General features: G+C 47.6%; 1 protein-coding gene across 5 annotated transcripts in view; it reads left to right on the top strand.

Annotated features, from left to right (window-relative positions):
- The first annotated feature begins 6,595 nt into the window (after positions 1–6,595).
- Positions 6,596–10,401, top strand: part of Tfcp2 (transcription factor CP2) — a 48,625-nt gene continuing 44,819 nt past the window's right edge. For 2 of the 5 annotated variants that reach the window (XM_029469598.1, XM_029469600.1), the window contains exon 1: positions 6,719–7,273. In XM_029469598.1, coding sequence (XP_029325458.1) covers positions 7,152–7,273 — 122 coding nt within the window. In that variant the 5' untranslated portion in view covers positions 6,719–7,151. Of the gene's footprint in view, positions 6,689–6,718; positions 7,274–10,401 lie in introns of those variants that run through there. The other 3 variants (XM_021184128.2, XM_029469599.1, XM_021184127.1) reach the window with 2 other exon arrangements.

Below are 10,401 nucleotides of genomic sequence, written 5' to 3'. Positions count from 1 at the left end.
TTCAATATACTTGACTATTAGGAAGTGTGGCCTTATTGGAGGAGATGTGGCCTTGTTAGAGGAAGTGTGACACTGTGGAGGTGGACTTTGAGGTCTCATATATATGCAGTGTGACAGCCTCCTCCTGGCAGCCTATGGACAATAGTCTTCTCCTGGCCTCCTGCAGAAGAGACCCCCCCCCCCTTCCTGCCTGCCTTTAGATCACAATGTAGAACTCTCAGTTCCTGTCAAGCGCCATGTCTGTCTGCATGCCTCTGTTCTTCTCGCCTTGATGATACAGTAAGCCAGCCTCAGTTAAGAGTTTTCCTTTACAAGAGTGGCCTTGGTCATGGTGTCTCTTCATGGCAATGAGACCCTAGCTAAGACACGGGTGAGGGAGTGTTTTGTGGGGATTGGCAGGAAATGCAGGCTCTTGCCTTCCTTAATCGGTGGATGTGTTTGGCAGTTCCTTGCTTGGCTTCCCAGCTTTTGGGGTATTGTGTGTTTGTTTTAACTTAATGGTGTTTTTTTTTTTAATTGATTATTTGGAAATTTCACATAATGTACCCTGATCCCATTCACTTCCCAGTCCTCCCAGGTCCAACCTACTACCCTCATGATCGTCCCTAAAACAAAAGAAGGAAAAGAAAAGGAAAAAGAAAAAAAAATACCAAATACGACTTGTGTTGTCCACATACTCAACATGGTCAAACTCCCAGTGGCTGGCCCCTTAAAGATATCAGAGCCCTTCCCATCCCTGCCCCTGCTCAGAGCCATCAGTAGTGGAGAGCTATACATCAGCATCTTTACCATGATTTTTAAGAGTTCTCTTCAGTGTTTCCCTGTCCAGACTGCTTCTTTTCGGCAGTGGGGGCTTAGGGCAAGGAGCGAGGTTGCTCCGGAAGCCTCCTAAGTCTCTCATTCTCTCATTCTCAGCTGCGAGTCTGCGGTAATCTATACCTACCACGCCATGGAAGCTTCCCTGCCCGTTACACCAGAACTCCCCCAGATCACGGCCTTCCACCTGGTTCCTGCCTACAGCATGGACCATGGCTTTGAGGTCTGTAGGTTCACCATTCTCTTCTGAGATCTATCTCTCTTCTGCCATCTTTCCTTCCAATTCTGTGATGGTTTGAATACGCTTGGCCCAGGGAGTGGCACTATTAAGAGGTGTGGCCTTGTTGGAGTAGGTGTGTCACTGTGGGTGTGGGCTTTAAGATCCTCATCCTAGCTGCCTGCAAGTCAGTCTTCCACTAGCCGCCTTCAGAGGAAGACACAGAACTCTCAACTCTGCCTGTGCCATGCCTGCCTAGATGCTGCCATGTTGCCACCTTGATGATAATGGACTGAGCCTCTGAACCTGTAAGCCAGCCCAATTAAATGTTGTCCTTTTAAGAGTTGCCTTGGTCGTGATGTTTTGCGCAGTAATAGAAACCCTGACTAAGACCAATTTCATGAGTCTGCGTTTTGAAAGCATCTTCCTATGGACTTACCCTTCTCCAGTGTTTCTGGGGACACCATGGGCCCTGGGGACACCACGGGCCCTGCGGGTTCCTTTGCTGCTTCCTGGTCTCCTCTCGGAGCCTCCACAGTTCTCTCAAGCGCCTCAGAGTTGCTTTGCAGTTCAAACACAGCCATGATCCAGGTTTTTATCTTCGATGGGGTTAACTTATAAGAGGTACCTCTCAGACGACAGGTAACCAGGATGTTGGTAGGAGCTGAGGCCAGAGCTAGACTTCTAGGTTCTCCCCGACAAAAAGACAGTGGCTCTGAGGTTTTCTAATAAGTCCCTTCCAATCAATAGGTTTGATCAGTGGTATAACTAGAAGAAAATGAGTGATAGTTATCTTTCCCTGGGTTTACAGGAGGTCATCCATGTAAAATTGGTGGTTTTGTCTGTTGCCTTGTGGACCATTGTTTTTTTGTTTTGTTTTGTTTTGTTTGTTTTAGAAATGAGGGGGCCTAAGAGGTTCTCAAGATAGAGCAGGCTGCCCCAGTGTCTATTGGGAAGTTAACAGGTTTGCCTCCATCCTTGTGGTCATCCCAAGGCTCCCAGCGCTAAGGTGGACAGAGCCCTGGCATGTCAATTTTAAGCTAGCTGGAGAATATGATGGCTAGCCTTCTCCCTTTTTCTTTTCCACGAGGACATTCATTCTTCCAGTTACCATCTGCTTACAATAGGCACGTTCGTCCTTTTCCAAACCTTTTCGTTCTCGTTCTCCTGGTCTTATTTCCTCTCCTGTCTATTTTCCTAAAAGCAGTAATCACCACACGGGAGTTTCCTTCCCTCCTGTCTTCACTTTAAAAATCTCAATTATTATAATTTTCTGAACAGTTTTCAAAAGTGGTGACCCATTCATCCCCTCAAATCCCTCTCATTTCTGGAGCTTCCTCCTTATTTCTGCAGCCAATGACTGCATCACAAAGGCAGTAGCAGCGACTCACTGATCTTGGGGAGGGGGTGTATCTGGTTCTATGGAGGTAAATAACCTGTATGCCTCACAGAACCTTTCCAGAAACCCAGAAGATGATCTGTCAGGCCCCTGACTGATGTGACTTACCTTGTTGAATAGATTGGTGGGTTTTCTGGCTGCCTCTTTTTGCTCCCCAAATAGTGCCAGACAAAATATCCAAAGCCCCCTTACCTTCACTGGTGCTGGGTCCCGACTGGCCGGGTAGACGGGGAGGTTTGTTCTGTGTAAGCTTCACTGTCCAACGTGGGTACCCTGAAAGGCCCCAGAACCAGGTTCCTACTTTCCAGCTGGATCCTGTTTCACTCCTCGGCTGTGAATAAGGTAGCCTAGAGTTTCTGGCAGTCATCCCAGGTTGGCTGGTGAGTGTAAAAGGCAGTTAGTTTCCAATAGACCGATAAGGGCCTGTGGCTTTTCAGAGACTGGAGGGCTTGGGGTCTTCCAACCATACCAATCACTGGCAGAGAACGGGACATAAACCACCAATGGGGGCAAGGGTCTCTCTTCCCTACCCCCATTTATTTGTGTGTAACGGGAATCTGTTGGTGGTGCTTCCCCTAGGGGAAGAACAGGGCATGCTCCTGTTGCCTCAGATAATGACTGCCCAGCTTCTTCACGTGTGAAGCACCTCCTGAAGTGAAGGGGTCAGGTGTGGAAGAATTGGCCTCCTGGCTTCCCTTGTAAGGGAGTCAGTCGGTCTCTTCCTGGCCTCCCGTGCTCCTCCCATTGATCCGGTTGGGATGTAAGGAGGTGGAATTTCCATCTCCTCAGTCAGAGCAGGAAAAACTGGTGGTACTTTTGATTTCTCCGAACATTCTGGCCAGTCCAAGTTCGGGGGGTATCAGTCCAAGTGTGTGTGGGGGGGGGGGCGAGGGGGGTAACAGACCAATGGAAAATTACCCTGTCCTAACCTGTCTCTGAACCCAGGACTTGGAAATACACACACACACACACACACACATACACACACACACACACACACCGTGACTCAAGGTCAATAACCAAGCAATACTGGCTGCATACTCTCCCCTGCACAAGCTTCTAAGGCCCTATAAACCCCTGTGTCCTCTGCACAGCCCACTGCCATCTCTGTTCCTGCTCAGAGACCACCACCATTCTGTGCTTCTCCCCAGTAAAGCTCCTGTGTGAGGTTTCTTGCATCGTGTGACTTTATGGTATCCTTTAGCTGCCAATTGCCCAGATACCCTGCATTGGAAAACCCACTCACTGAAAGGACTCTAACTCTCAGGGATAGAACACAAGTTTTCAGCCGTGGGAGTGGATAAAGAGCAAAGGTGAATACCTGTTCCCTTTTACAATCTTTTATTTTTTTTTTAAATGTATTTTATGCGTATGGGTATTTTGCCTCAAGTATGTCTGTTCGCTGTGTGTGTGCCTGGTGCCCTCAGGAAGCCAGAGCAGATGTTAGATTCCCTGGGACTGGTGTTATAGGCTGTTATGAGCTGTCATGTGGGTGCTGGAGATTGAGCCCTCATCCTCTGGAAGAGCAGCCAGTGTTCTTAACCACTGAGCCATCACTCCAGCCCCCTTAAAAATTTATTATTAATTGTGTGTGTTGGGGGGGGTACATGTGAGTGCCCACAGTAGTCAAAAGCATTGGATCACTCTTGGTCTGGAGTTACATGAGTTTTTGAGCAGGTTTTTGTTTCGTTTCATTTTATTTGTTTGTTTGTTTGGTTTGAGACAGGAGTTTGTAGTGAGAATATTGGTTTCTTTTAAAAAAACCAGCTATGTTATATGAATATGTGTTTGTCTTCACCCCAGGTGTAGGATAAGAGGCTGCTCCACAGTGGGTGATTATGATTTGCCTCGTGCACTAGCAGGGGCGTGAGCTTTTCCAGCTTCGGATAATTTAATTTTGGGGACTCTGGAGAGGGTACAAAGAGGAGAGCCCCGAATGGGCCTGTGGTGCCCCCCCCCACTTGTTCCTGCTATTGCATCTGCTAGATTGCTGGTTTTCTATTGCTGAATTGCTGGATTACTGGATATTCTAACAATGGAGATTGGCCTTGCCCCAAGGAACTGGATGCCCCTAATCAGCAGGAAGTAAACTGAAGAGGTCTATGCTCCTTTCCTCCTCTAATCTTCTTTATCTTCTACCTAGTGTTGGGGGATTGGAAGGGATTGGGGTGGAATAAGGGTTGGACGGATGGTAGATATAAGAACCCAGTAAACTAGCTAAACAAATATGCCAACAGTATTTCTCTGTGTGGCGTTGGCTGTACTGGAACTTGCTCTGTAGACCAGGTTGGTCTTGAACTCAGACCCGCCTGCCTCTGTCTACCATGTGCTGTGATTAAAGGTGTGTGCCACTACGGCCATACTCAGTTTTTGTTCTTAACCACTTAGCCATCTCTCCAGCCTTTGCCCCTTTTCTCTTTCTTTCTTTCTTTCTTTCTTTCTTTCTTTCTTTTTTCTTTCTTCTTTTGGAGACAGGGTCTCACTCGAGATCGTGGGCTTGTCACCAGCTTCCTATTCAGCCCAGGCTGGCCTTGCAAGCACTCATGATCCTTACGCCTCATTTTCTCAAGTGCTGGAATTACAGGCATATGCTACAAGGCCGGGCCTTTTACCTGTTCTTCTTTAACACAGCATCTATGGAGCCCTTGTAGACCAGGGTGGCCTCAAACCCCACAGATTCTCCTGTGTCTGCCCCCTAGATTCAGGGATTAAAGATGTAAGCCACCACACCAAGTCATTTCCCCTATCTCTCCGGAGGTAGAAACTCAGTGGGAGAAGTAGTTATATACAGATATAAGTCAAAGCAGACTGTAAGGACATTGTGTTGGCATACAGAATGAAGCACACTTCCACAGACAGGGGATGTCTTTGGCCGGCAGAGGCATGTTTATCATGACAATTTAGTTCTGGCCAACCTAAGCCCTTAGCTTGTTTTCTGTTTGGTAAAATAAGTGACATTCACCTTTAGATTTTTTTTAAAGATGGGAGGCAGAGGCAGGCAGATCTTTTGACTTCAAGGCCAGTGTGGTGACCTAAGGACCCTGGTGGTATACAGAGTTCCAAGACAGCCCAGGCGACAAAAAGAACTCTGTCTCAACAAACGAGCAAACAATGACTAGAGATGCTAGGTAGACCTGGCTGTTATGGAAATTGCTATGTAGTCTAGAGTGTTCTTGAACTTGTGGAGATCCTTCTGCCTCAGCCTACTGAGTACTAGGTTTTTAGGAACACACAATGCCCTTTTAGGAAGGGATTACAACCCTGTCTTGAGGACTTCTGCAATTCTGTTCATAGCATACAGGTATTTTGCCCGTGCTTAATTTTAAAAATGGCCGTAATTAATCCTCAGGAGCAAGGTGGAGGAGGTATGATTTCACCCCCTGCTCCAGGGTCTTCATTATCTAGCCCTGGCTCACCTGGAAATCAGATCTGCCTGCCTCTGTCTCTGGAGTGCTGGGATCAAAGGCATGAACCACTATGCCTGGCTATGGTTGTTCTTGATTTACAATTTAGTAAATTCAATCTCTTGGAGAATACTCTTAAGTTATCATAACCATAAATAAAGATGCCAGCCCTGACTTTGCTCTGCAGATCTTTCCCCAACACTCACTCATCATTGCCTAAAACAAACAAAAACAAAACATCAAAGAACCAACCAAACAGAAACAAAACAACAAAAACAACAAGCAAGGGGTGGTGTGGTGTGCATGCTTTTGATCCTAGCACTCAGACTGGGGGTGTGGATCTCTCAGTTCTGGGTCAGCTAAAGTTACCTAGAGACCCCGTCTGAACATCAACAAAAACCCCAATAGTTTTCCCTGTTTCCTGCGCGAATGCCTTAGGGAGAAGGATGGAGATAAGGGAAGGCAAATGGGGAGAATTTAGGACTGGACACACGGGAACGAAAGTCCCTCCGGGCATGGAAGCGGGCAGCGGAAAGATAGAACCGCAGTTCTGCTCTACTGTCAGGACCCGGAGTCTGGGACCCGGGTTCACACCTAAGCACTGAGCCCGCCCACTACTCCGGGGGCGGAAGCCTTCGCGTCGATAGCCTATCACCGCTGCGGAGGCAGAGCCAGTCTCTTCTTCATTGGTAGATGGATGGTGACGTTACGCCATGGCCGTAGCAGACATCCTGATTGGTTGGCGCTGGGGGCGGGTTTGCGCTTCGAGTCTGCGCCGAACTTTCGCTGTCCACGCTTCCAGGCGGTCGTGGTGGCTAAGGAGGGTGTGGGGACGGCTCGGCGGAACCCTGGGTTTGTGCTGAGAGCGGAGTGGGGCGGCGGGGAGAAGAATCGGTGACCGGAAGTTATCTGGCTGACCGGAAGCGAGGCCTGAGGGAAAGTGCGGATGCCCGGAGGGAGGAGCTTTCCACGGAAGGGGGCGGAGGGGACGCTCGGAGCGGCCGGCGTCCTGCGTGTCTCCGCTTTGAGGCTGAGCGGAGGACGCCGAGCGACCGACCGGTGGGCTTCAGAGAGCCCGAGTCCGGCTGAGCTCCGGCGAGACCCGGTGCCTCACGACCCCGAGAGCCGAACGGGAGGGATTCCTGTCACCCGGGCACCTGAGGAGTAGCCAGGGTGCAGCCCGTAGGTCAGGCTTGGGGCGCTGCGCGAGGAGCTGGGTTTGTAGCTGACTTCCACGGTGCTGTCTGCCGGGTAGAGTTACGCTCCGCGCCTTTGTACAGGAGCCGGCGCCTGCTGGGGCAAGGAAGGAGCCGGGATGGCCTGGGCTCTGAAGCTGCCGCTAGCCGACGAAGTGATCGAGTCGGGGCTGGTGCAGGACTTTGATGCTAGCCTTTCCGGCATTGGCCAGGAACTGGGTGCTGGTGCTTATAGTATGAGGTGAGTGAGATGCCTCCCAGACCTTACCTTCTTAATTACAAAGGCAGGATCTTGAAAGGTGGGAGGGCGGCTGTACAGCTTAAGAGAACAGCCTGCAGCGTGGTGGCCAGATTACCCCCCACCTTACACCTCCCTACCCCCCCCCCTTTGGTTTGAGTAGTAGTGGTATGGGAGGATAGGAAAGACTCAACTCTGTAGGGCCCTTGCATCCAGATGGTGTGGGAGACTTAGACACTGACGGTATGCTTGGGTATGTCTGGATTCGCGTGAAGAAGGGGCAGTTGAGGGATATCTAAGGAAGTTGGGCAGCTGGGAACTGAGGTTCAAGGTTGACTACTTGTTGGGAAGAGATGGGATACCTTGGACAAGAAGTCCACAGACAGCTGTCTCTTACAACAGACTTATTTTAAGGTTTTCTTACAGGATTTCTGTCTTTGGAAACTTGAGCTGAGAATGTCTAAAAAGTGACAAAGAGGCGCAGGCCTTTGACAGAGGCAGGCAGATTTCTGAGTTCGAGGCCAGCCTGGTCTACAAAGTGAGTTCCAGGACAGCCAGGACTACACAGAGAAACCCTGTCTTGAAAAACAAACAAACAAAAAAAGACAAAAGAAAGACAAGTGTCCCAGTGCATACCTGAAATACTAGCACCCCAGCACTCAGCAAGAGGGGAATTAGGAGTTCAAGACCATGTTTGGCTACATAGTAAGGCCAGCATGGGCTACTCGAGATTCTGCCTAAAAAAATGGCACCAATAACTTTTCGATGTTCCTAAACACCTATGCATCAGGCAGAAATATCCTTTTGTTAGGGAAGATGGGTGGGAAACACTGCCCCCCTACTGCTGGAACAGCTGGAGGCGTTTTCCTCCTCTCAGGATTCACAGCTTAGGTAAAGCTGGAATTTTTTTATTATTATTATTTTTTTTTTTTCGAGACAGGGTTTCTCTCTGTAGCCCAGGTTGGCCTTGAACTCAGAGATCTGCCTGCCTCCGCCTCCCAAGCGCTGAGATCAAAGGTGTGAATCACCACAGCCCAGCCTAAAGCTGGAGTTTTGACTGTGCCACAGAGAAGGAATTCAGGATAAGTTACTGTGAAGCAGAGTTGAAGTTTATTTAAAGGTCTCCAACATCCATGGGGTCTCAGGCAAAATGAGGTGTGCGCAGGAAAGAGGCACACCTGAGAGTGGGGTTCAGGCTTCTCAAAGGGATCATTGCTGTTTCACAGTAACTATATTTAGTGTTTTTGAAGGCGCCTGAAGTTGTACTTGACAGAATTTTTAAGAAACCTTTTAACAGGCCTTGGATCATGCATGGGATTCCTCTTAGGTCCCAAAAGTTTCAGAAATTAAAATTTTTTTTAACTGTGAACAAAAATTTAGCCTTGTTTTGGTGATTGGCAGAAAATACCTGAGAAAGTGGGACGACTATGTTTGAAGGTGACATGGGCTTGGGTTCTTACGTGAATCATTGCCATTTTAGCTTTCTTCTCTAGATAAAGGAATTTTATTTATATTTCACACAAAATATAGTTACTTGTTTTGGAATTTTCCCCTCCCATTTATGTGTGTGCACACACGTGCGCTCCATGGCATTTGTGAAGGTCAAGGGGCAGCTTTCAGGAATTGATTTTTTGTCCTTCCACTGTGTGGATTCTAGGATGGAACTTAGACTCTCAGTCTTGGTGGCATGGACCTTGAATCATCAACTAATTGATTCTTTAGCCACACTCCTTTTTCCTTCCCATTTTCCTATAAGTTTTATTGTCTTTCTCTTCTGTTGTAATTTCCCCCTTTGAGACTTTTTTTTAATTATTTTTATTTATTTTTAAGATTATTTATTAATTATATGTAAGTACACTGTAGCTGTCCTCAGATACTCCAGAAGAGGGCATCAGATTTTGTTACGGATGGTTGTGAGCCACCATGTGGTTGCTGGGATTTGAACTCAGGACCTTCGGAAGAGCAGTTGGCGCTCTCAACCACTGAGCCATCTCACCAGCTCCCCCTTTGAGACTTTTAAGGCTAAAAATCTGTTTTCTAGAACTACTTTGGTATTAGATAGTGATGCAGACCCTACATATGCAGGGAGCAAAAGTCTCAACCTGTCCAACCTAAGGAGAGCATGAGAAAGCTCAAGCTTAGAGGCAATTTGTTTGAAATCTGGAATAGAGGGTATTGTTACTCGTGACATCAGACCACATAGCAATACAGCCAATATAGCATACATGCATGTGCACACACACACACACACACACACACACACAATCTTTTCAGTTTATCTTTTATATAGTTTTTTTTTAAAAAGTTAATTAGACTTTTTGTGATGTGCTTAAGCTTGATTGTGTCCTGACTTTTCTGTTTTTTTCTATTTTGAAAAATCCTGAGGACCAAATTATGATCTAAAATCTTTTTGCCAGTGATGGTGACATGTGTCTTTAATCCCAGCACTCAGGACACAAAGGCAGGTGTGTCTCTATAAGTTTGAGGCCAGCCTGGTCTACAGAGTGAGTTGCAGGACAGCCAGGGCTACACAGAGAAACTGTCTCAAAACAAACAAACAAACAAATAAAAAAAATAATAAACCCTAAATAAATAAAATCCCTTTTTAGGTCTGGGAAGATTCCCAGTAGACCTGCCTTATAAGCACATACCGCAAAAGAACATCTGAGTTTGAATCCCAGCAACCCCATGAAAAAGCCAGGAATAGCTGCCCCGTGTACGCCTTACTCCACAGTAGCTGCCCCATGCACTCCTTACTCCACAGTAGCTGCCCCGTGCACTCCTTACTCCACAGTAGCTGCCCTGTGCACTTTTCACCCTAGGATCCCCATGGTTCATGGCCTAGCATGCCTATCTGGAGAAATGGTTCAGCGAGAAGATCCTGTCTCAAAGGATAAGACAGTGGTAGAGCAGGCACCCCCCTCAGCCTTCACACACGTGCACACATGAGATGTCCTTTCTCATCTAAACATGTTTTCTCTTGAATCTTCTTTACCAAAGGTACCTGTCTTAGTCAGGGTTTCTATTCCTGCACAAACATCATGACCATGAAGCAAGTTGGGGAGGAAAGGGTTTATTCGGCTTACACTTCCATACTGCTGTTCATCACCAAAGGAAGTCAGGACTGGAAC

Source organism: Mus caroli, chromosome 15 (genome assembly GCF_900094665.2).
Source record: "Mus caroli chromosome 15, CAROLI_EIJ_v1.1, whole genome shotgun sequence".
Taxonomy (NCBI): domain Eukaryota; kingdom Metazoa; phylum Chordata; class Mammalia; order Rodentia; family Muridae; genus Mus; species Mus caroli.
Note: the sequence above shows the minus strand (reverse complement) of the source record. Positions and strands in the feature narration are given on the sequence as shown.